At 36.2% G+C, this 25,368-nt stretch overlaps 1 protein-coding gene across 1 annotated transcript in view; it reads right to left on the bottom strand.

The window, feature by feature from the left end:
• Positions 1-258: 258 nt before the first annotated feature.
• Positions 259-25,368, bottom strand: part of PARPBP (PARP1 binding protein) — a gene marked incomplete at its 3' end in the record, with an annotated part of 113,378 nt that continues 88,268 nt past the window's right edge. The window contains exon 12 of the mRNA XM_082419432.1: positions 259-25,301. Coding sequence (XP_082275558.1) covers positions 25,104-25,301 — 198 coding nt within the window. The remainder of the gene's footprint in view (positions 25,302-25,368) is intronic.

The raw sequence follows: 25,368 nt of genomic DNA on the forward strand, positions 1-25,368 counted from the left end.
CAGCAGTCCACTGTGGTCCTTGCAAATTCCCTTTCTTCCCATCTCCACTTTCTAAAGTGTGCAGCTCTGTGAGGATGGTTATTCAGATATACCAATTTTGCTAGATTACCAGAAGGCAGCATGGTGCGGTTATAAGCATTGATCCTGGATTTGAGCTAAGACAACTCTGTGGAATCATGGCTCAAATACTTATCAGTTCTGTGATCTTAAACAGCTTACTTAACTTCATGTCCCAGTTTTCTTTTTTTTCTTAAATATTTATTTATTTAGGCTGCGCCAGGTCTTAGTTGCAGCATGCGGGATCTTCGTTGCAGCATGAGGACTTCTTAGTTGTGGCATGCAGTCTTCTTAGTTGCGGCCTGCATGCGGAATCTAGTTCCCCGACCAGGGATCGAACCTGGGTCCCTTGCATTGGGAGCACAGAGTCTTCCCCACTGGACCACCAGGGAAGTCCCCCAGTTTTCTTTTAGGTAAGATTGGGTAAAGAGGGATGGTGGCTAATATCACATTTCATCTAATCTATGATGCCTTCTATTGTCAGTCACACCATGATTTTACAAGCCACGAGGAAAGAAAAGAATGTTCTAAATTATGCTTATAAGACACCACTGATTCTACGATACATCCCAATTTCAATGTCAAAATGTGAAAAAAAAGTACATCTTAAAAATGATTAAATACAATAGTATCAACCTCATAAAGGTATGCTAAGTATTAACTAAGATTTAAGCACTTGAATATTAGCTAATATTATTAAGGTGTTACTCCTGCCAGATAATAAAGTTCATTTTAACAAGGGCTCTTTAAACACAATATACAAAGAGTCACTCAGGGCAGGGTCTGGGGGCTTAGAGCCAATGGAAACATACCTTTGGGGTGGCTTAGACTTTCTGAGGCCCTCATTCAGGTCACACGTCTTGCAAGTTATTTGTAGGATTGTTCCTACTTAAAACCTAGTGACAAAAAAAAATCTGGAATCAGAACTTTTATCACAGTTTAGACAGATTTATCCCTCCATTAAACAGTCAAACTTTTCAAAGGCTTTCCTAATGAGCTGAAGTTTATAGCTGCCCCCCAACAAATCACTTTCCAGCTTTCTGATACTCTTTAAGTCTGGAAGTTTAGTCAAAGCACCTATGACTATTTATCCTCAGTATTCTAATTTCTGTCATTTGATGTGTTAAATTGAAAAAAAAATGTACAAGTACAAAACAGGAAAGAACATCTTTTTACCACCAGAAAACAGTTATCTTTCAGATGAGTAACATTATAGAACAAGAATATTTTAGCAAGCACTCTGAATGACATAAATGCCATACATTTATTTATAAATCTAACTTTGTCACCTTTATGTTAAATTCAACACAGAAAATCTAAAGATGACACTCATCCAGAAGTTGGATATGATGTACATAACAAATGTAGTACCCATAGAACGTTCTATAAAGCATCGTTCCTTTATAGGTCTTCGGTTTAGTCTGCAGCTTGATAACTTGTTTATGCCAACATGCCTGTCTACTAAGTAGCATACTGACAATGTTGATGTGATTTTTCCAATGATCTGCATTCTAGTGCAACAGTTGACAATATCTTGCCACAACTGTATAACTTCACAAAAGCTTTCATCTCCATCTTGCCAAAAATTTAGTGTATTTATAACTAGTCAACCATTTTCAGTGAGTTAGTCCTTTTGCATGTCTTACATGAACAATATGCTATGATCTAAGTTGGTTAATGAGATAGACTAAAACCCTTCATAGACCTTTGCTCAAAATAAGTCGATCAATTACTTAAGACCCAAGACCTGAGTGATACTGACTAACATCCACCTGCTCAGGCAGAATTTAGGAATAGCACATACCAAAAAACAGTTATTCCAATTTGCAACACAAGTCTGGAATCTTAGTCATCCTACACTCAGCACTTCCTTCTGCTGTACTACTCACGTGGAGTATTTGTTTATATTCTAGGCTCTCCTATTAAACAATATACTTCCTTGAAGACAGAAATTGTACCTTATTCATCTTGGTACATTTATTTACCCTTTCTTCTTCCTTTCCACAATGCTTCATACCTGGTGGAAACTTAAAATTTGTTAAATTGTACATCTCAAACCTTCTACAAATTGATTGTACAGCAGACCCTTGAACAATGCAGGGATTAAGGATGCTGACCCCCCATGCAGTTGAAAATTCATGTATAACTTTTGATTCCCCCAAAACTAAACTACTAATAGCCTACTGTTCACCAGAAACCTTATCAATGACATAAATAGTTGATTAACATGTATTTTGTATGTTATATGTATTATATACTGTATTCTTACAATAAAATAAGCTAGAGAAAAGAAAATGTTATTAAGAAAATCGTAAGGAAGAGAAAATACATTTACAGTACTATATTGTATTTATTGATACTATAAGTTACTTCATCTGTGTACAAGATGAAATCATATGTCAGTACGTACATCAATATTGTCTTATATAATACAAAACATTGTAGATATTATATGTATTACTAATGCTAGATATCAAAAATAAAAATATAATATGAAAAATAAATTCATATTTACTTACAGGTATAACTGAATTCATGAATTGATAATGAAGCAGCAATATGATTGCTTTATGTTAGCCTAGTATAATCTATGAGATTGCTTCACAGTAGCCTAGCCTCTATGCTAATGAATGAAGCATTATAAAATTTTTATGGCATACAGTATTACAGTTATATTCATAATACAGTTTTGGAAACATTGTTATATTTTTTTAAAAGCACTTATCTGTTATAATAGGCTGATATGTAGTTTCTCCAGTTACGAGAGAGGTATACTGTACGGTAATATAATTCTTTGAAAGCAAAGTTATAAAACAGTAATGAAACTAATACTTTATTAATTTTATATTAAATATCACTCACCTTATGCCTATGTAATGATAGACTAGTATCTATATATATTTTATGCTTTCATGACATAACTTTTTTCTTATTTTTTAAAATATTTCTAGTCTATGTGGTTTATCTGAGAGTTTTTCAAATTCTTGCAAATTTCCAAAAATTTTTCAATATATTTATTGAAAAAAATCTGTGTGTAAGTGGACCCATGCAGTACAAACTTGTGTTGTTCAAGGGTCAACTGTACGTCAAAAAAAGAAAATACTCATTAGTCTACACCAAGTTCTTGAAATTAAAAGTCTAGAAGGACTCAACAATGAATCTACTTTCAAGCTTCTGGTAGAGAAGCCTTGAGAGAAGAGAACATGCCATGTAGAACTATAACTAATTCGTCACAAACAGCTTTCATTAACTCAAAGATTTTTTTCTTGATACCCAGCTATTGTAGATTGAAAAAGTCCTCTAAAAGGATTGTAAATATAAAGCACTTTCCAAGATAATGTGGGTTTAGGAACGCTACTCAGAACTCCCCCTAGGCCATCAGTCCTCCAAAGAGATAGCTGTGCCCTCAAGAAACTATGCAGCAGTCTGCTCCCTGCTGGTAAGACTCAAGTCAATCAGCTAAATTAGAGAAATACCCTAGAAATTGACACTGGGATCAAGGAACTGGAAGGACCTTAGAGATCATCTAGTGATTCTAGCCAACACCCTCATTTTACAAATGAGTCATTTAAGCCCCAAACTAGCTATATGACTTGACCAAGTTCAGCAAACTTATCAGAGGCAGAAACATGGAGAACCCAGGGGGCTGAATTTATAAAAATATTTTTATTGGGGTGAATTTTTGACCCTATCTGACCAGGACACAAATTGATAAAGTTACCTCCCGAACATGTTATATATGTCAAAAATAATACACTCTGCTGAGTTTGATGTCACAGAATAACATATCAATCCAATGTCAAATAATAAGCTCTGCACATAAACCTACTCACAATAACAGGTCTACAGGAGAAAATTCCTCAACTCTTGCACTACTTGTGCTGATCCTACTCTAAAGTATATCTCCCCAACTTCAACTATTACTTACATACAGATGATATCAAAATCTTTATTACTAGTCCTGAACTTTGTCTGTCTGTCTATCTCTCACAAAACTGAGCCCTGCATTTTCAACTGCTTACTAAAGAACATGCCATCACCTCAAGAGCAATTAACCTAAAACGAAACCTATTTTTCTCCCCCAACCCCAACCTAAGCGATTTTCCACATTTCTCATTTATGATAATGTTTTGCAACCATTCTCCCTGATACCCAGGTCTCAAATCACACACTAAACCAAAAGATGACATCTTATGCTGTCCCTTTCTTCCCACATCGAATAATCTCACAGTTACATTGATTCTTCCTTCTCTTCCTAATGATGTTTTTCTTTTACATTTCCTTTCCGCTACTGTACACTAGACATTATCATATTTTTTTAGGCAAGTGAAAAACTTTTCTAATCAATTGTCCTACCTTCAGCCACTCCCTTTTCCATCTATTCTACCTATTACTACCAGCATTATCTTCCTAAAACATTACTTCACGATTTCATTCCCCATTTCAAAAATTTAGAATCACTCCTTATAACTATCAGATAAAACCCAGAGTCCTTGGCTAGACTTCCAAACTCTGGTTTCATCCTACCTTTCAAGCTCTAATTCTTCTATATTAATTCTCCCTGTATAAACTGTGTATTTTCAAGTCTCTGATGCCTCGATTCCTCACATCTGAAACAACCTGCTTACTTTACCCCAAATTTGTATACCTTTCAAAAGCCAAGACAAATCTCATATCCTCCATGACTCCTCTGACCATCTCCATCTGGAAATGATTATTTCCTTGTTTGGGACTGACTGCCCCTGACACTTAGTAGGCATTTAACACTCAGATTTATTTCATTTCTTCAACCATTGGTTCACTCCTTAAGCACAGGACTCTACACAGAGTATTTATTGATTGCCCCATTAATAGCTTTGATAAATATTCAGAACCAAATTTTTAAATGCTAAGTTATTAAAGAATGTTATGCTCCTATAGTTCCACTGTTAACTGTAATCATTATGGCATCACTATTTGTTTGGAAAATAGTTCTAGGGAATCTCCAAATTTTGAAAAGTTAACTAGATATATTTACATTCTAAGAAACAGACCCGCTTCCTGTAGTTCTAAAGTTCAAACATAAAGAAGAAAAGGAGTTAATTGTTGATGTTATTAAAGCATAATATTTTAATAATATTTTAACAGAAACACAAAAAAGAAAAATTTCAAATTATAACAGATATCATTAACCACAGTTCATCGGCTTGTGACTCATATCTGATTTCACGTGAATTAGTTCAAATTTCATAGTAACATGATTCCATGTAATAGCAGAAACAATCACATAAAAGGATGGTGAATGCTCAATATAATCCAACTAAAATCATTAACTAAATGTATTCCCAATTAAGAGAACCAGCCAGTTTGATAAGAATATGGTTACTTTCAGGAATATTTATGCTATTTGCCAACTGGAACGTTGTCAGCTTAGTCACTTAATGGGCCAAATCAAAGTCTCTACCTAAATAAGAAAATGCATACTTTATTAAATTCTCAGTATCTCTGAGTACTCTGAGGCCCCAAATCTTTCTAAAATCCTTTGAGATTGTGTGCTTCAGAACTTCAGCAGGTCCCTGTGATTCTTTACCCCTCCAGGCTGTCTTCCACATCTGCAGAGCTTGAGGCTTGACTTCATTTTGCTCTGCAGTATTTGTTAAGTGAACATCTATAAACAAGGTGAGATACTCTATTGGGTATGTTTAGAAATCAACTGATTTCTAAATTATTTCAGAATAAATCCTTTTTTGATTTCTAAATTATTTCAGAATAAATCCTTTTTTTTCTAAATTATTTCAGAATAAATCCTTTCCAATAATTCCTTTTTTGTATTTTTGTTCTAAGATGTTTTCATTGTTGATTATAGACTGGTCCATAAGATATTTGAGGACAATTTTTTTTTCTATGTTGTATACCCCTGCCTGAAATATATTCTCCTGTGCCAAATATAATGAAGGCACTCAAGAAACAGTCATTAAATTGAATTCTTATCCCTGGAATAAATAAATGGTATCCAAGGAGGATAGGGTCTAAATTATTGGGCTCTCTTTGAAGTGGAAAATTTGTTTCAGAAGTCAACTAGGTAAAGAACTACAGTTGTTCTCCTGGGATGACTTTTGAAATGAAAGCTGACCACGAGGGAGATCACTATGACAGGCCTTAACCCTGTTGGATTTAATCACCTATGAAAGATCTTTCCCTGTTGTGCACATCAGGAGGCTTATAAATTGGATGCAGGCAACTCAATTGCTTTCAAAAGTGAGCTCTCTCTCAAGAAATTGGAAAGAATGGTTTCGTAATTCCTATAGTAAGAGGAGCTGCCACAGTAAAATAGCAGTGCTTGGGGTTAGGTAGGCCCCCTTTCCCAGGCAGATTCCCCAGTAAGTGTTTTTGTTTCTTGGTTTTGTTAAAATAAGATCCAAGTTATGGTTTCATAATTTCCCCGTCACTAGCCCTGAAATGAAGTTACTACAGCCCTTAAACTGGAATGGCTCCACTAGCTGCATAGCAAACATTTGTCCAAGATTCAAACCAAACTGAATGTTTGAGGGTTTGGGTTGTTTTGAGTTTTCTAAACTTCAAGCTTAAATTTTCATGAACCTTATTGCACTTCCTGATCTTTTCTGGGAGAGAGAGTGGAAAAACTGACCTCTTTGGTGCCAGTGTGAGAAGCGGCCCTCCAAGCGTTGTAACAAGCTGCAGGGAGAGAAGACAGGCCTAGATAGGAATATAGTAAGATGGTCAACTCTGGAACTAATCTTTTAAAAACTTTCTCTGAAGGCTTCTCTTACATTCTATTCTCCTAATACCTACCACTTGATTAAAACATTCAGTGGCAAAACTGAAGTGCAAAGTTTCTAAAAACCATAGCATAATGAAAAAAGCAAGCCAGCAATTTTAGTTCAGACCTGAAATAAAATAGCTATTACCTATCATAAAAATCATAAGTAAGAATTAAACAAACATGGCAACATCCTCAACGTCACCTTGGAAAAAGAACTGAATAGAAAAGAGAGGGGTGCCCAGATTTAAGCCTTTGGACTTGGAAGACTCATGGAAATCTACAGACCCCTGGAAACAGAGTAGAATTGTATGAGGAAAAGAAGTGCAAAGAGTAAAGGAAGCAGGAGAAATAAGACTTCATGGCAGAATTATTTGCTGTGGTGAAGACAATGTAAGCCATGGATCAGACATGCAATCAAGAACTGTGTCATTCTCAGTAAGTGTACTGTAGTCTATTCCTGGCTTGGGTGAACGCCAACTCAGGGATCAACCCCATCAATGAGAGCCCCAGAGTTCCATAATGATGGTCAAGAGAGAGTTTCAAGGAAGATTGACCCCCTCCAAAATCAAGGATGAAAAGGGCAACTGTAACCACAACATCCCTAGTACTGTCTCATTTTTCATCACTATGATGATAAGTTGCTCATACAGAAATCCACACTGTGGCTAAATACAAAGTCAAATGCATCTGAAGTTGCCATGAACTTTTGCTTAATAAACAAACATCATACTGACCCAGCCAGAGCCTCTCCCTTAGGAATTGTAAAGGGAGTCATTTGCAAGCAAGCCAAATTCAGAATGAGATGCTCCACAAGCCCTGCTGAACATCCTTATCTTGGAAGTACTGGGACACAGGTCTCCTCACATTTCCTGATAGAATCCCCATAACCAAATATAAACTAGATATTTCTCCAAAGAGCTTAACTAGGGCATGGCTGGTGCATTAGATTCAGATTCTTAATCTCCCTCCCACCACCAATATCAAGGAGATAAAAAATTCTTTCATTCAAATCTTTGTATTATCTTGAACAGTCGTAACCATCTGTAACTGCTCTCTGAAGGAGAGCATGTCCAAACAAAACTGACCATAGGGCAATCATCAGGTGTGGGGAGTTCTAGCATCATGAGGAAAGGGAAAATGCTAGTCACAGACAAAACAGGAATATTGACAATCTAGGAAATAGATTAAATTATGCATCAGTACAAGAGGAGGGAAGTCTCTATCTGGAGCTATGGAATCATCAAGAATCAGTAACAGGACGGCCAGGAATAAAAATAAACTATGTGAGCTACCAATCTCTCCATTAAAGCATATCCCTTATATGAATCGTGATATGATTAAAGCCAATAGGGGTGAGTTGTTTTGTTTACAGTTCATTATTTTTATATAACAAGGTTTAATATAGAAAATTTAGAATACAGATAAGCACAAAGAAAAGTAAATACATATAAATACTATAATCCTACTACCCAGAAATAACACTTAATAGTTTATTTTAGTGTATAATCTTTGAGACACACACACAAATAAACGAATATATGCATGATGTTTTTAAAAGGTATCCTAAAATGGTTTTATAATTTTTTCATTAAATAACATACTAAAAACATCTTTCCATGTACACAAATGCATACCTACAACATCATCTTTAGTGACAACATAGTATGGCTGTTCCATCATTTGTTCAGCCAATTTCCTATTCATGGTCATTTAAATAGTTTCTAATTTTTCAAAACACATTTTTTCAGAGATGAAAAACAAAAGTGTATTCTTGAGGTAAATTTCATGTTATATGTGTATTGTACCACAATTTTTTTTCATATTCTTTTCCATTATGGTTTATTACAGGATATTGAACACAGTTCCCTGTGCTGTACAATCGGACTCTGTTGTTTTTCCATTCTATGTATTGATATAATAGTTTGCATCTGCTAGCCTTGAACTTCCAATCCAACCCTCCCTGGCTCCCCCCTCCCCCTTGGCAACCACAAGTCTGTTCCCTATGTCTGTGAGTCTGTTTCTGTTTCATAGACAAGTTCATTCTGTCATATTTTAGATTCCACATATAAGTGATATCATATGAGATTTGTCTTTTTCTTTCTGACTTACTTTGCTCCATATGATAATCTCTAGGTCCATCCATGTAGCTGCAAATGGCATTGTTTCATTCTTTTTTATGGCTGAATAATATTCCATTATATATATACCACATCTTCTTTATCCATTCATCTCTCAATGGACATTTAGGTTGTCAAAACACATTTTGTATATACCTCTTGGCATATTTTCTGGTAATTCCCTTAGAAAGGATTTCTAGATGTGGAATAGTAAAAAAATACATATTGGTATTTGGTACAGATTTTCAAATTACCCCCCCAGAAATGTTAGATCAATATATATTTTCACTGGCAGCATATGAGAATTCTTATTTACCCACATTTTCACCAATCTTGGCTTTTATCATTATTCTAAACCATTGCCAATCTAATAGGAAAACTATAGGAACTTATTGGGGTTTAACTTGCATTTCTTTATTGGTAGGATGGCTTATTTTGAGTTTTGTTGTTGTTCTGCCATATAGGAACCAGATTTGAATATTTACAAGGTATAAATATATTCTCTAATAGTATACATTTGGGATTATATATAGGTCTTTTCCTATCATAAGATCATCTAACCATTTTTATGTTTCCTTCAAGTCCTTTTATAGTTTGGTTTTTCCTAATTTAAATACTTATACATGGACTGGATTTTCCCAAATGGACTAATAGAGTTCTAACTTCACTTTTCCCCAAATGGTCAGCCCATTTTCTTAACACCAGTCATTGAATAAAACAAATTTCCTCATTGATTTGAATGCAGTCTTTAGCTTATACTAAATTCTAATAAATATTTGGGTACATTTCTGAGCTTTCCATTAAATTCATTTAACTATCTATTCCTGGCTCTGTAGGTACCCTACTATTTTAATTATTATAGCTTTTAAAAAAAATAAGTTTTATTATCTGGAGGTAAGGCCTTACTCATAACTCTTTTCTTCAAAATGTATAGGCTATTTTCTCCAGTGATCAAGCTTTTTAAAAATTATGGTTTTAATTAGGACTATGTTAAGATTTTTAATAATCTGGGGAGAATTGATATTTTCATAAACCCTCTCCATTTATTCAAGTCTTCTCTTAAATTTCTCAGTAAAAATTTGTCTTTTGTTTTAAGCTTACTTAAAGTTTTTTTTAGGTATTTCATAAGTAGAATATACATTCTAAGCATACTGTTTTATCACTCTGATAAATGGGATCTTATTTTCTATTGAGATATTTCCAGTATATAGCGATGTCAGGAGTCCCCAAGATCACCATCAAGCTCAATGGTTCACTAGGACTCCTATATAGGACTCAGAAGTTGTTATATCCATAATTCTGGTTTATTACAGTGAAAGAATAGAGAGTAAAAGTAGCAAAAGGAAAGCATACGGGGCATTTCCAGAGGAAACCAGACTCAAACTTTCAGATATCCCCTCCCAGTGGAGCCACATGGGACACACTTAATTCCTCCAGTGACAATGTGTGACAATGCAAAGTGTTGCCAACCAGGGAAGCTCTCCCAAGCAGGCTTGAGTGCTTGGGTTTTTTACTGGGGTCATTCATGTCAGCATACAGCACTTGCATCACAGACTTCAGTTACCCAAGCTCCAGATCCCAGAAAGAAAGCAGGTGTTCACCCTAAATCACACTGTTAGCATAAACCATCTGGACAAACTGGTACAGCATGGCTCAAGACCTCAGGTATGGAAAAACATTATTAGACAGAACATTCCAAGATCTCAGCTCCTAGGAGCCAGCCAAAGGCCAATCTTGAAAATGGGCCTTTCATAGGAAAGTGTAGGGTTTAAGCAACTCAGGCCTGCTGAGTTAACCCTTTCCTACATAATACGAAAGCTCATGACTTTGTATATTGACATTGGCCAGCTATCATGCTGAAAATATTTGTTTCCATTTCTTTTTTGTTGGTTTTTGTAGTCTTTCTAGCTAGACATTCATATCATCTGTGAACCATAGCAATTTTGTCTCCTGCATTCTGGTAAATACCAAAATATATTTTGTTTCTTGTTATTAAGGCATTTACTGGCATTTCGGGAACAATGGTGAATAATAGTGATAACAATGGGCATCAAGTCTTGTTCCTGTCTGTTTTGGAAATGTTTCAAAGTTACTCATCATATTGGTGTTGGTTTCTGACATATGTTCTCTTTCATGTTGTTTCTAATTTATTTAAAAAAAATTTTTCCCTGGAATTCCCTGGTGGTCCAGTGGTTAGGATTTGGCACCTTCACTGCGGGGGCCTGGGTTCAATCCCTGGTTGGGGAACTAAGATCCCACAAGCCACACAGCGCGGCCAAAAAAAAAAAAAATTTCATGAACAGCTGAGAAATTTAATCAAATGCTTTAGGGGTATCTGTCAAGATACCCCTAAAGTCAATCACACCTAAGATACTCAAGGAAATAAAATGTGAGCTGAGAATTTTATATCCAGTAAAACCGATCTTCAATGATAAGGGGTACAAATGATTAATAAGATGCAAAAATTCAGGGAACATTATTCCCACAAGTCCTTATTGAGGAATCTACCAGAAAATTAACATCTTACAGCCAAAATGAATAGAGACCCACCAACATAAGTCTAGTAATGAGCATTAAATATATAGTTATTTGTAAAACTATTACTAAATGAGTGTTAGAAGAACAGAGACAGTATGTAATGGTTGTATGTTCAGGTAACGGTCAACTTTTGTACAACTCCAAAAAATGGAGGGAGCATATGCAAAAAATCACACATCTTTAAAAACTCTTCTCAGTAATTATATTGGTAGTGGAAATATTAGTAATAGATTAATATTTTGAGACTGTTATATATATAATTTAAAATAAATAAGTAACTATGAGATATTCTAATATCCTCTGTGTCCTTAAGAACTAGGATTTTTAGCAGATAGAAAAAAGGCAATACAGATAAATACAGAAGAGGTATAGCTGAATTTGAACTGGAAGCATCAATATGACTTCGTCACATATTTTATTTAACATGCTGTTTTTATTTCCTCTGTCCACTGAAGAGTCTTAGAAAAAACGATCAACCCATTAGCAATGAGCATCTCTGCTGCTCAGATTGTGGCACTGAAATTTCAATTCTCACTTCAAGACTTCTTGAAGAAATAACAAATTCCAGGTCTGGGAAAGAACTATACAAGATGAACCTGGAACTTCGTGTCATACCAGATAGCAAGAAAGCTATCAAAGACTCAGGAGTCCATGTAAAAAAGCTCCCATTGGCCAAAAAATGGGACAATTTGAGCTCCAAGTTGGATAATAATCTCAATGGATTGAAACACAGCAAATACGCTTAAATCCATGAATTCATATTGATACTTAGAGAGAAAAAAGTAAATGACCATCTTTTGGAGGATGAAAGGGAAACAACTCATTATTTTCAACATTGTAAATAAAGGAAAATAATCAAGCATTTATCCTATGTTTCTTATATACACTGTACCACTATGTAACAAAGTATTAGACAAGAGGAATCATCTCTAATAAAATTATTCCAAATAATAAATGAAATAATAAAATTAGAATTAGTGGGCTTCCCTGGTGGCGCAGTGGTTGAGAATCTGCCTGCCAATGCAGGGGACACGGGTTCGAGCCCTGGTCTGGGAAGATCCCACGTGCCGCGGAGCAGCTGGGCCCGTGAGCCACAATTACTGAGCCTGCGCGTCTGGAGCCTGTGCTCCGCAACAAGAGAGGCCGCGATAGTGAGAGGCCCGCGGACCGCGATGAAGAGTGGCCCCCGCTTGCCACAACTAGAGAAAGCCCTCGCACAGAAACGAATACCCAACACAGCTATAAATAAATAAATAAATACTTTAAAATTAGAATTAGAATATCACCATTTTGAGCCCCCAATTAATTGAACATCAATACCCAACAATAACACAAATAATTATGCGACTCTTGATTAGAAAAAACAAAAAAACCTTACACTCTTGCCAAAGGGATCAAACGTGAGTCTTATTAAGCCTCTGGATCCAACAACCAATTTGCATGAATAAGGAGGGCAAATAAATATGTTGAACTTCACCATGAGTACATAATCACCAAAATGCTGTCTGTGGGAAATTCTACAGATCAAATATTTTGGGTTTATCAACAGATAACTGTAAGAAAAAGAAAAAGATGTGGAGGAAACCTATATACTAAAAAAGACTGAAAAGACACCATTTTCTTCAATAAGCAAGACTAAACTATGATGTATAGTCATGCACACCTGAATATTCAAAGTACACAGAAATTCAAAAACCTAGTTACTGTAAAAATAGCAATAGCGGTTACTTCTAGGGGGTCACTGGGGGTTGAGATTGAAACTGGGCACACAGGGGTTTGTGAGATGTATGAAAAAGTTCTATTGCTTTGCCTGAGTGGTAGTTATTTTATCTTATAGTTCATCATAAATGTATAATTTGTATGGGTTCTCTTTTCTATATTTGTGTATTATTTTATAATAAAATAGCAAAAAAATTCACTAAATGTGTTACTTGCATATATTTTACTGGTCAAATATGAATTGCCTTTTTAAAACAGGTACTTAGCAAATGTTACTGTTGTATTTTAAAATGAGGAACTGAACTCTATAAAGAAATAATTCCAGTTTGCATGATGATTTCCTTCATCGAATGGCATTATCATTCATGCTAGTATAATGTTATCCTGGATTAATAAGGACATGATAGACTTCTACTCAAGAAAGATAAGTCAATATGATTCATTTCATTAGGACTTACTGGATACTTACTATGTGCTTGATTTTTCTTTCCTGAATGAATGATACTTCAGGTCACAGGAAATATTTGACTAGCTATGGTCAAACAAAACTGACCAAAAATACTTCATTACCTTAACCAGTTTTCTCTTCATAAAAGTAGAAAGTACATTTTCTAGCTTCCCATATAGCTACATTTAAGTCACATTCATGAAAGCTGACTCATCAGCAATTTCACTCTTAAAACAGCAGGGCTTTTCCACCTGCCTACCTTTCACCAACAGTAATAGTTGCTAGGCAGTGGGCAAGACTGTAAGCCGCCAGTACAATACCCACACTCTTAACTTTCCCTACTAACAGAATTTCAATACTATTTGGGGTGCCAATTGGATCTAGCTAAAAATTATTTCCTGGCTTCCCTTACAATAAGGAGTGATTGTGTGAGAGGTGCCAGACCACCTTGTGGGGCTTTCAACTGACACGTGCCCTTTTGCCTCTCCCCACTTCCACCTCCTTCCAGTCAGGAATACATATGTGATGACTGGAGTTGCAACAACTACCATGGCAGCCTTGGGGAAGGAATCCAGTACTAATCATAGCCCAGATGACAGAACCTAGTTTCTGGTGACGTCGTGGAGCCACCACAGGGGCCCTGTTCTGATTATCCCCAGACTCCCCTTTGCATAGGAAAATAAATCCCCCAATTTACTTAAATGCCTCTATTGTGAATCTCTGTTACTCAGCTAATTATTAACCAAAGCAATAATCCCTGATTATTATGAGTATCAGCAGTGTCAGTGTCCAACAATAAAAGGTACATACAGATCCACCACTTTAGAGAAGTCCAAATGAAGTTGCAAAAAATAATAATAATAATAATAATCCTCAAGAGGTGGAAATTACACTTCATCTCTCCTTCCATATTAAAGAAGGGGTACTAGGACTGAACAGCATAAGGAAGATGTGATAATTTGAAGGGGAAAATGGAATTTAAATAATCAACAATGATAAAGTACCAATCTTCATGGTTTATCTTCTAGAACTTTCTATTGAATGTCACTGGCAACATCAGCAGTGGCATCAAAAATATTTATTAGGTATCTGATTAACTGCAAATTATACAGAGTTAAGTACTGTTTCAATGAATCTGACAGCACGATCTCTGCCTCCTAGGGAACGTTCATGTGTGCACATGTCACAACATCTGAAGAGCTTCAAAGACACAATGATTGCCATTAACAAGAAAAACATACTTTTTGGCAACTTCCAGGACACATCATTTCTTTCCATCATTGGCAAGACCTTGGCTGGAATTCTTTTGGATCAGCTACTGCTCAATGATGGCAACTGTGTACTACCAGAATAACTGTGGCTTTAAACCACAGGGCAACTGACATAATCTTTGCTCTATGTCAGAAATAAGAAAAATACAGAAAACAGCCTGAATATTACTAAATTTATTGACTGCACTGAAAATTTTGATGTTGTCTGTAGACCTCAACTATGAATTACTATGTAGCTTTTTGGGACTGCAACTTGTCAGGATCTAAGAAGCTGGTGGTACTGTGCACCTTAATTAACAGTCATTTAAACAGCTACTATACACCCAGCACTATGCAGATTACAGTTATTTTTATGATTGTCTATTTAATGAATATCTCTCCCACTAGAATACAAACTTCATATAGAAGAGCCTGAGGCTATCTTGTCCACTACTGAATTCTCAGTGCCTAGCACAGTGCCTGGCATATATTATTAGATACACAATAACCACTTGTTGAATGAATAAATGTACAAGGGGATTACAAGACACAATACTTTCATTTCCCCACTAGAGAGACAAAACATAAAATAACATCTTATTATCTAGATTAATCTTCACAGTTCCCACTGTCTAGGGCAGTGCATCCAACAGAACTTTTTTACAATGATGAAAATGTTCTATGACTACATTGTCCATCCAATATGATAGCCACAAGCCATATGTGGCAACTGAGCACTTGAAACGTGGTTAGTGCAACTACACTACATTACCCTGTCCTCATCTTATGCTATATAGCCTCATTTGGTTTTTATTAAAATTTCAATTAAGAATTTGTGGGAGTTTGAAATAGCAAATGGGGAATTCTAACTTATGCCCTTCCAATAAACAATGTCCCTTTTCCCCTGCTAGTACTGCCCCCAAAATATACACAACTAAATGAAATCCAAGAAAGATGGTTAACAGGTTGTTTGCCTGGGAATTCCACTCCACCAAGTTGTGGTTAAAGAAAGGGTAGAAGAGAGTTTAGCCATCTTTAACTATACAGAGAACTAACAACATTTCAAGTACACAATATTAAAGTTATAAAATCAAACATTTAGAATACAAATAAATCCATGGAAATAATATCTCCATAATAGTGTTAGGTAGGCAGGCCGTATCCCAGCTCAATCTGTGCTGCATGGTTAATGGGACTGTCACATTGCAGCACATTTATTCAATTATTCAATGTATGTTTACTGAGCGCTATGTACCAAACCTATTTAAAGCACTAGGGATACAGCAAGGAACAAACTGATATAAGCCCCGTCCTCATGGAATTTACATTTTGGTGGATAGAGACACCCAATCAACAAAGAAATAAGTAAAATATATAGCATGGCACGTGTTACTAAGTTCTATGGAGAAAAAGCAGGTAAGAGGGGCAGGGTGTAGAGGGAAATGGCTGGCTAGGGAAAACCTTACTGAAAAGATGACATTTGAGACAAAATTTGGAGATAAAGGGGCAAGCCAGCAGATACCTGAGGAAAGAGAGTTCAGGCAAGGAAAGAGCAAGTTCAAGGAACTTGCATGTTCCTGGAAGAGCAAATAATAGGCTAATGTGCCTGAAGATGAGTGAGCAAATTTAGGAGTGTAGAAGAAGAGATCAGAAAGTCAGAGAGGGCACCAGATCAAGAAGCAGCTTGGAAAGCAATATAAGGACCTTGAATATAATTCTAAGAATGATGGGAAACCTTCAGAGGATTTTGAAGAGGCAAGTGAAGTGATCTGACTTGCATTTTTAAAGGTGTACTCTGCGTGCAATATTGAAGAGACTGTTGGGGGCCAAGGTGGGGTACAGAATGGAACAAAACTGACAAAATTCCGGGCCCTCAGTTCCCTTACATTCTAACAGACCAGAAGCAGATACTTCTCAATCTTACAAAGGACTTTTCTTAATTCAGTGTTTTAATTATGCAATATATACAACTGGTTAAAAGCTGATCTCATGGATACTTGCAACAACAACAAATGGTAGATAAGCAGTTGCTTCTGCTAAAAGCTTCTAAAGGAGATTTGTCAAGTATATTCTGCACTGAGCAAGATAACAGGAAGGGGCTAGCTAGCTGGTTCGACATACATAGATATCTAAAGAGGGGGTGGGTGTCTCCATAATCTTTCCCAGCCAATTCATGTTTCATAAAAAGGTCTTGACTACCAAACTATTACATTACCAAAAGAAGGTCTACTTAAAATAAGATGATACATTTGCAGCAACATGGATGGACCTAGAGATTCTCATATTAAGTGAAGTAAGTCAGACAAATATCATATCACTTGTATGTGGAATCTAAAAAAATTATACAAATGAACTTACTTACAAAACAGAAATAGACTCACAGACAGAGAAAACAAACTTATGGTTACCAAAGGGATAGCGGGGAGGTGGGGGGAGAGATAAATTAGGAGTTGGGGATTAACATATACATACTACTATATATAAAATAGATAAACAACAAGGACATACTGTATAGCACAGGGAACTATATTCAACATCTTGTAATAACCTATAATGGAAAAGAATCTTAAAAAGTATGTGTGTGTGTGTGTGTGTGTGTGTGTGTAACTGAATCACTCTGCTGTACACTTGAAACTAACACAACATTGTAAATTAACTTACTTCAATTTAAAAAATGGTTAAAAAAAAAAGGCTATAAAGATTCATGATTTCTACTCTGATTCACATCATCCAGAAATCTCTGGTTTTCCTGGAAATGTTAATAGCCAAAAGAAATCTCACAGCAATTATTTTAAAATAACAGCAGCAGCAGCAGAGAAACTATATATGAAGTGGTTAAGAGGACAGACTCATGAGACACTGTCTGAGTTGACTCTTACCCTAACCACTTTCTAGATGTATGATCCTGAGAAAGTGGCTTAGTCTCTACCTCATAGGGTTGTTGTGAGGATTAAATTAGCTAAAATACAAATTGTGCTTAGCACAAAGCTTGGCACATTGGAAATGCTCAGTAGGTATTGCTTTACAAGTGTAATGATATTTACTGAACACTTACTATGTCCCAGGAACAACTATGTGCTTACATATCAATTCTCACAACAATCTTCTGCAGTAGGTACCAACATTACCTGCATTTTGCAGGAGAGAAACTAAGCAGAGAGGTTAAGTAACATGGTCACATGCATACAATAAGTGGCAAAACTGAGATGCAAACCCAGACACTCTGGCTCCACAGCACAGGATCTTAAACGATGCTATTCTGCCTCCCACATGCTAGAGTTTATCATATCTATACTTGTGGTAGGCCAAAAAATACTGTCACCCCCCCCCCCCCCCCCGTAAATGTATTCATGTCAAATCTCTGAATGAAACCTTATTAGGGGAAAAACCATCTTTGTAGATGTGACTAAAGTTAAGGATCTTGAGATTAAGAGGTAATCCTAGATTATCCTGGTGGGCTCTAAATGCCATCACATGAATAAAAGAGGTGCAGAGGGATATTAGGGACAGACACACAGAGGACAGACACAGAGAAGACCATGTCAGAGTCTGTGGAGGGAGTGTGGCCCTGCCTACAGCTTGACTTCAGACTTCTGGCCTCCAGAACTATGAAAAGCACATTTCTGTTGTTTCAAGCCATCAAGTCTATGGAAATCTGTTACAGCAGCCCTAGGAAATCAATACAATACTCTATCATATTCTAGAACCTATCATACCTTGTCTCATCTGTCCTCTTAATAAAAATTTATTCATACATTTATCTTTCACTTATTGAAAGTCTATTATATGCCAGACTCTATTCTTGATATTGGGGATAAAAAAACAAGGTCCCTACCTCAGGGATATTGGGGGAGATGGACAATAAACATGTAAACAAGTAAGTTTAGAAAATAGTAAGCACAGTGAAGAAAATAAAGAGTGAAATGGAATAGGGAATAACTGGGAAGAAGGTTCCCCTAGGCAGTGGAGACAAGGAAGCAATCTCAGAAAGTAGGACATTAAGAACCTCCTGACGATGCCCACACAAATAACAGGAGGAAGATGCTCCTGACAGAGGGGACAGCAGGGCAAAGATCTTAAGCTAAAAGTTATCTTGGCATTTAAGAGGAACAAAAAGAAGGCCAATATGGCTGGAGAGTGATGAAAGAAGTAGGGAAGAATAAGAAATAAACTTAGTAAGGAAGGCATGGGCCAGGCCATGTAGGACATTTGCATCAATTATCTACTGCTACAGTAATGCTATGTCACACACAAAACTTCATCCTATAGCTTGTGCTTCTGGAGTCTGCTGGGAGTCTGCAGGAAGCACTGCTGACCTCAACTGGACTTGCTCTAAAGTCTGTTATTTGAATGGATGTCTGCTGAGGATGGCCTCAGCTGTGATAACTGGGGCTCTGCTCCGTGTGGTCCTCTCTGCAGCAGGCTAGCAGGGGAATGTTCTCATGGTGATGGCAGAGGTTCAAGAGGGAATCCCCCAATGTGCAAGACTGCTTCATTAGTTAAAGCAAGTCACTTACCTGAGGCCAAAGTCAAGGAGTGGGCAGGTCACCCTGCCCAGGATGGGAAAGCAAAATTACATGGTACGGATATAGGAAACAATGAACGATTGAAGCTATCAATGCATGCTTCTGCAGATATGTAGGGCCTTGATAAACTAATAAATATTAACTAACAATTATTTTCTAAATGGGATGATTATGCATTACAAAAGTAGGAGTTAAGAAAAAGAGAAAGGTCTTGAAGAATATTTGAGATTTAGATGGGTGGAGAGACAAGATGAGGGAGTTCTAAGAGTGGAGAAAAACATGAACAAATTTGTGATGGCACAAAAGAGCACTGTACCTAAATAGAAAGAAAAGAATGGCATGTAAATCAATATCTAGATGCTTCTATCTTATCTAATCTCTACCACAAACAGAAGAAAATGAAGTAGAAAAACCGAATCTCATATTCATCCTACATAGGAGAAACCACTGCATTTCAAAATGTTGTGAGAGTCTAGAGTTCTCAACACGATAATCAAGAATGTCTAAGGGCTTGAGACAGTCATGAGAGTACAAACACTAGGATTCCTAACATGTGCGACAATGAAGATTCAATGCAGTATTTACCAAAATGGTGAGGAAGCCTGAAATTATGAATCAGTGTATACAATGTAATAATCCTTTTTGGTAACCCAATGTTAAGAGCTATCATCAGATTGTTATTTTGGAAGGATGCTATCATATGACTCCAAAATTGCCAAGAATCAAAACAATATTCAAGAATCATCTTGGCAAGAAATTGAAAAATTTGGCCAGAATCATAATCTCAAGCATGTTCATATAACTCTTGATGTTACTTATATCTTGATTTGTTGCATTAAAGTTTTAAGGCAATTATCAAGATACTAGTCTAAGCTCTAAAAACTGGTAATGCATAATCCACTAGAACTGGCTCTTCATTTGGCTCTTTAAAAAATGTTATTAACTGTGCTTATATGACACTAATAGCAACATATCATCTAGTTATGAGACTCAGGGAAAAGTCAGTCCACTAGCCTTTGTAGACAGAGATGAATTCAAATGTTTACACAGTTAACTAAAAGGAGGAAAGTGTATGCAAGGCAGGCCCATAACTCAAATACATACTATAGCAATAATATTTAAATCAATTAACCCACATTTAGCACCTGCAACAGTGGAACAAAGCTTGAGGATACCAATGTTCCCACTCACCTGGTCTCATATTCACTGGACTAATTCCTGTAGAGCATCATCAACTCCCCACATCTCCCACCTACCACCCCACAAATCCACTGCACTAAGCATGGTGGGAAGAACCCCTACCCAACCCCACTGTTAGAGCAAAACTGAAGAGCTTTATGGTCTCCACAACTCTCAGCTGAGCCCCATATACATGAAGACTCTCTAAGCACTCCCTGCAAGGCTGGGTTCTGAATCCAGCCTTGAATCTCTCCTCTGAACCCTCAGATTAAAGACAGACTAAAACTGATTCTTCCTGGAAAGAATGGAGACAACTCAGCATACAGATTCAAACTCTTTCAGAAGTGTAACCTCCTAATTCCAACTGCTGAATTTTGAGTGGCATAAATGCCCACCAGGAGATATCCTTCCCTGCCAACTACATAAACATGAGCGAGAGAGAGAGAGAGAGAGAGAGAGAAATCCCCTTCTAAGGAAACACTTGGACTAATTCTCTTGCCAGACAAATCTACCACTCCATATACCATTATCCTTGCTCTCCATCCAAATACGAGCCACTCTAGTCATCCATCTCCCCCACACTCTCATCTCCAAATGGCTCTGTGCTTCCCCTCTCCTCCCTTTCCACTCTTCTGCGTAATCAACACCCTTCTGGCCTTCTCCACTTCAGTGATCCTTTTACCACCACACATACTTAAGTGTTGGGAATGGGAATGGGAATCTCATTTTTACTCCAGTCAATAGCTTGTAAAACCTCCTGTTAGTTCAATCCCACAAATTCAGTATGCCACTTCTTTCTCTTGCTTATCACCATGCTATAATGTCTTCCATTTTAAAAAGAAATCTTCCCTTGGCACCACAACCTTTTCTGCCCGCAGCCCAATTTTTCTGCATTCCTCAGTGTAAACTGTTGGCATATTGCTTATATTCACCATTGCCACTTATTCTCTTCCCATTCTTTCTTAAATCCTCTCCTACTGGGATTTGGTCTCTACCAGAGTCACTGAGAAACTTCATTAAGGTCACCAGTGGCTAGCGCACGTCCAAATCAAAGATAAATTCTCAGTTCTCATCTTACTCACCCAGCAGCACTGGACACAGCTGATCACTGTGCTTTTCTTCATTTATTGAGACGATCATGTCTTTTCTCCTTTATTCATTTAATGTGCTGAATTTAATTGATGTTTTAAAAAGTTAAACCACTTTACATTGCTGAAATAAACTTCATCTCGTCGTGAATTGTGACCTTTTTCATATAACTGGATTGTGTTTGATAATATTTTGCTTAGAATTTTTACAGCTATGTTCATGAGAAAGATTGGCCTATAATTTTCCCTTCTTATAACATCCTGGTCAGGTTTTGGTACCAAGTTTATGCTAGACTCATAAAGAGAGTAAGTAAATGTATCAGGATTCAATCAGAGAAACAGAACCACACACACATATATGCATGTATACTTATATATAAACATACACGATTTGTTACAGGGATTTGATATTGTGCAACTGTGGAAGCGAATTAAGCAGTCTTCATAAGATTCTTTCATCTGATGCTGGAGTCCACAGGGCCTCAAACAGTTGAAAAGGAAAGATGGATGTAAAGTAGGGAAGAGCAAGGACAAGCTGGAATCCACAAGCAAGTTGAAACCAATAAGGACAGACTGAAACTCTTATCAGATCTTGCTGCATCTGACATTGATGATACGGATGTCCTGCAGGAAAGTTAGTGCCCTTTATCACAGAACTACACACATGCACATATCCCAAGAGTCAGAGAAATGGAAAGTGGATTCAGGGGAATTGCAGGCCTGACTGCTGCCCCAAGCCAACCAGGTGAGCCGACAGGTAAGCAATACCATGTATGAGTTACAAAATGGTCACTGCTTCATTTCTATCCTCCAAATCTCACACAAGAATGTCTCTTGTGGCCCACTCCAACTAGAAGGACAGAAATTTTGGAAAGTGTAACTGAGGCTAGGCAAGTTGATACATTACAGAGTTACACAGAAACTGTTCCTCTTTTCTTATTTTCTGACACTTTTTGTAAGATTGTTATTATTGTTTGGAAGAATTTATCAGCGAAGTCATTTGGGCCTAGAGTTTTCTTTGTGACAAAGCGTTTTAATTTATAGATTCAATTTCCTTAATAGATATAGAAATATTTAGATTTTCTATTTCTTCTTGTGCCAGTCTTATGTCTCTTTGTCTACAGCATTTGTCTAGTTCAGGGGTCAGCAAACTATGGCCCTCAGGCTGTCTGTATTCGTAAATAAAGTTTTACTGGGACACAGCCATACCCAATCATCACATATTGTGCATGGCTGATTTTGTGCTGCAGTGGAAGAGTTGAGCAGATGCAACTGTATAATCTACAAAGCCTGAAATATTTACCATCTGGCCCTTTATAGAAAAAAGTTTTGCCAATCCCTGATCCATCTCATCTAAATTTGACAATTTCTTTGCAAAAAGTTGTTCATAATACTCACTATCTAATGTCTATAAGATCTGTAGCAATGTTCCCTTTTTACATACCTGATATTAGTTGTGTGTGTCCTTCTTTCTTGATCAGTCTTGCTACAAGTCATCAATTTACTAATCTTTTAGCTTTGTTAAATTTTTCTATTGTATGATTGCATTCTATTTTATTGATTCTTGCTCTTATATTTAATAATTCCTTATATTTTCTTCGGGTTTACTTTGCTATTCTTTCACTAATTCCTTCAGATGTAAGCTTAAATCATTGATGTTTCCAATTTTTTTTATTTTCCAAAATATGCATTTTAGAGCTATGTATTTCCTTATAAGCATGTATTAACTGAATCCCACAAGTTATGCTATGTTTTCATTATCACCAGTTCAAAATATCTTCTAATTTATATTGTGATTGTTTTCTTGAACCACACATTATTCAAAAGTATGTTGGTTAATATTTAAACATTTGTAGATAGTCTTAGATATTTTTCTGTTATTCATTTCTAGTTTAATAATTCCAGTGTGATAAGAGAATATACTCTACGATTTCAAACATGAAATTTGTTGAGACATAGAATATCCAAATCAGTCTTGAAAATGAACCGAGTTGAGTCATTTACACTCTTGACTTCAATATTACTCTAAAACTACAGTAATCAAGATAATATGGTATTGAGATAAGCACCAGTTAGATCAATAAACAAATTAGAGGGCTCAAAAACAGGTCTGTACTTTTGGTCACTTAATTTTTGACAAAGGCACCAAAGCAACAAAATAGGGGAAGGAGAATCTTTTCAACAAATGGTGCCTAAACAGCTTGATATCCATATGAGAAAAGGAACTTAATCCCTACCTCACATTCACACCATACACAAAAATTAATTTGAAGTGGATCAAGGACCTAAATGTAAAAGTTAAAACCATAAAGCTTTTAGACGAAGTATAGGGGGATATCTTCATGTCTCAAACATGTTGAGTGGAAGAAGCCTCACACAAAAGATTACATACTGCATAATTCCAAAACAGGCAAAACTAATTCACAGTGGGAAAAATCAGAACAGTGATTTCCTCAGAGCTGAAGGTTGGGGTGAGGAGTGGAGGTGGGTGAGTAGTGGCAATTAACTGTGAAGAGGCAAGAGATAACTTTCTGGGGTGATGACAATGTCTTATCTTGAGTGTAGGTTACATAGGTATATGCATTTATCAAAACTCAGGAAACATACACTTGTGATTTGTACATTTTATTTTTTGTAAATTTTACCTTGAAAGAAAAAAACTGTAAACAAGTATTAAAAGCTAGTTAATGACATGCATGTTGAAGTAATTCGTGGAAAGTGTACTAATGTATGTAATATATTTTGAAGTGCATTAAAAGAACAAGATGATTACTAGAGGGATAGAAAGATGGACAGATAATAAAACAAGTACACTAATAAATTAATGGTAGAATCTAGGTGGAGGTACATGGGTTTTTCACTGTATAAGTTTGAGAAGGAATTCTAAGTTTATTTATATCTTTTGATAATATAAATGAGCAATCTTGGTTTTAAGACTCATAAAATTAGCCATTAAGAAATTCAGGGTTCTAAGTAAAATAATGACCAATCTCTAATTTGGGTTGCATTGAATTTATTGGCATCACATGGCAAAGATATGTTAATTAAAGGAAAGAGAAATTCGAAAAAGTGATTTACAAATATATGGTGTTAGTAGTAGTTCTTTAGAAAATGAAGATGGCATTTGATATAAACTTTTTGCCTTTCCAAGGTTTTCTGAACCACCCAAGCCCATCTGGCAATAGTTTTTCTTCTTCAAAGTTCCTCTCTACCACTTGGGGACACTTAATTTTCAGCATCGATGGAAAAGAAATCTACTATGCTCCATTGCACATCAGAGTAACCAATGTTTAAAAAAAAATTATCATTTAAAAAAATTGGAAACTATCTCCGTAATTAAATGGTTATGGGAAAACCTCATAATGTTCAGAGACTATGACAATTTAAGCAAAATAAAGGAAAACATTAACTAACTTTTCTAAACTGTCAAAATGGTTTGGATTTGGTCCCAATTTTGGGTGAAGATCAGCCAAACCAATTCATCTGGTGGAAATTTAAAACAAAATACATAATTGTTAATATTTATTACACTTACAGAACAACAGCTAAGAAAAAAGGTTACCATTAATGAGGACTTTTGTAGATTCAACAGCCACCTCCAAAGCAGGTTCATACCCTGGGAAACAAACCAGGGCACAATTAACAACATTAAAAAAATAAGGCAGCCCTAAGAGCAAAGAAGT

This window comes from Balaenoptera physalus (genome assembly GCF_965194825.1).
Source record: "Balaenoptera physalus genome assembly, chromosome: 13".
Classification (NCBI taxonomy): Eukaryota; Metazoa; Chordata; class Mammalia; order Artiodactyla; family Balaenopteridae; genus Balaenoptera; species Balaenoptera physalus.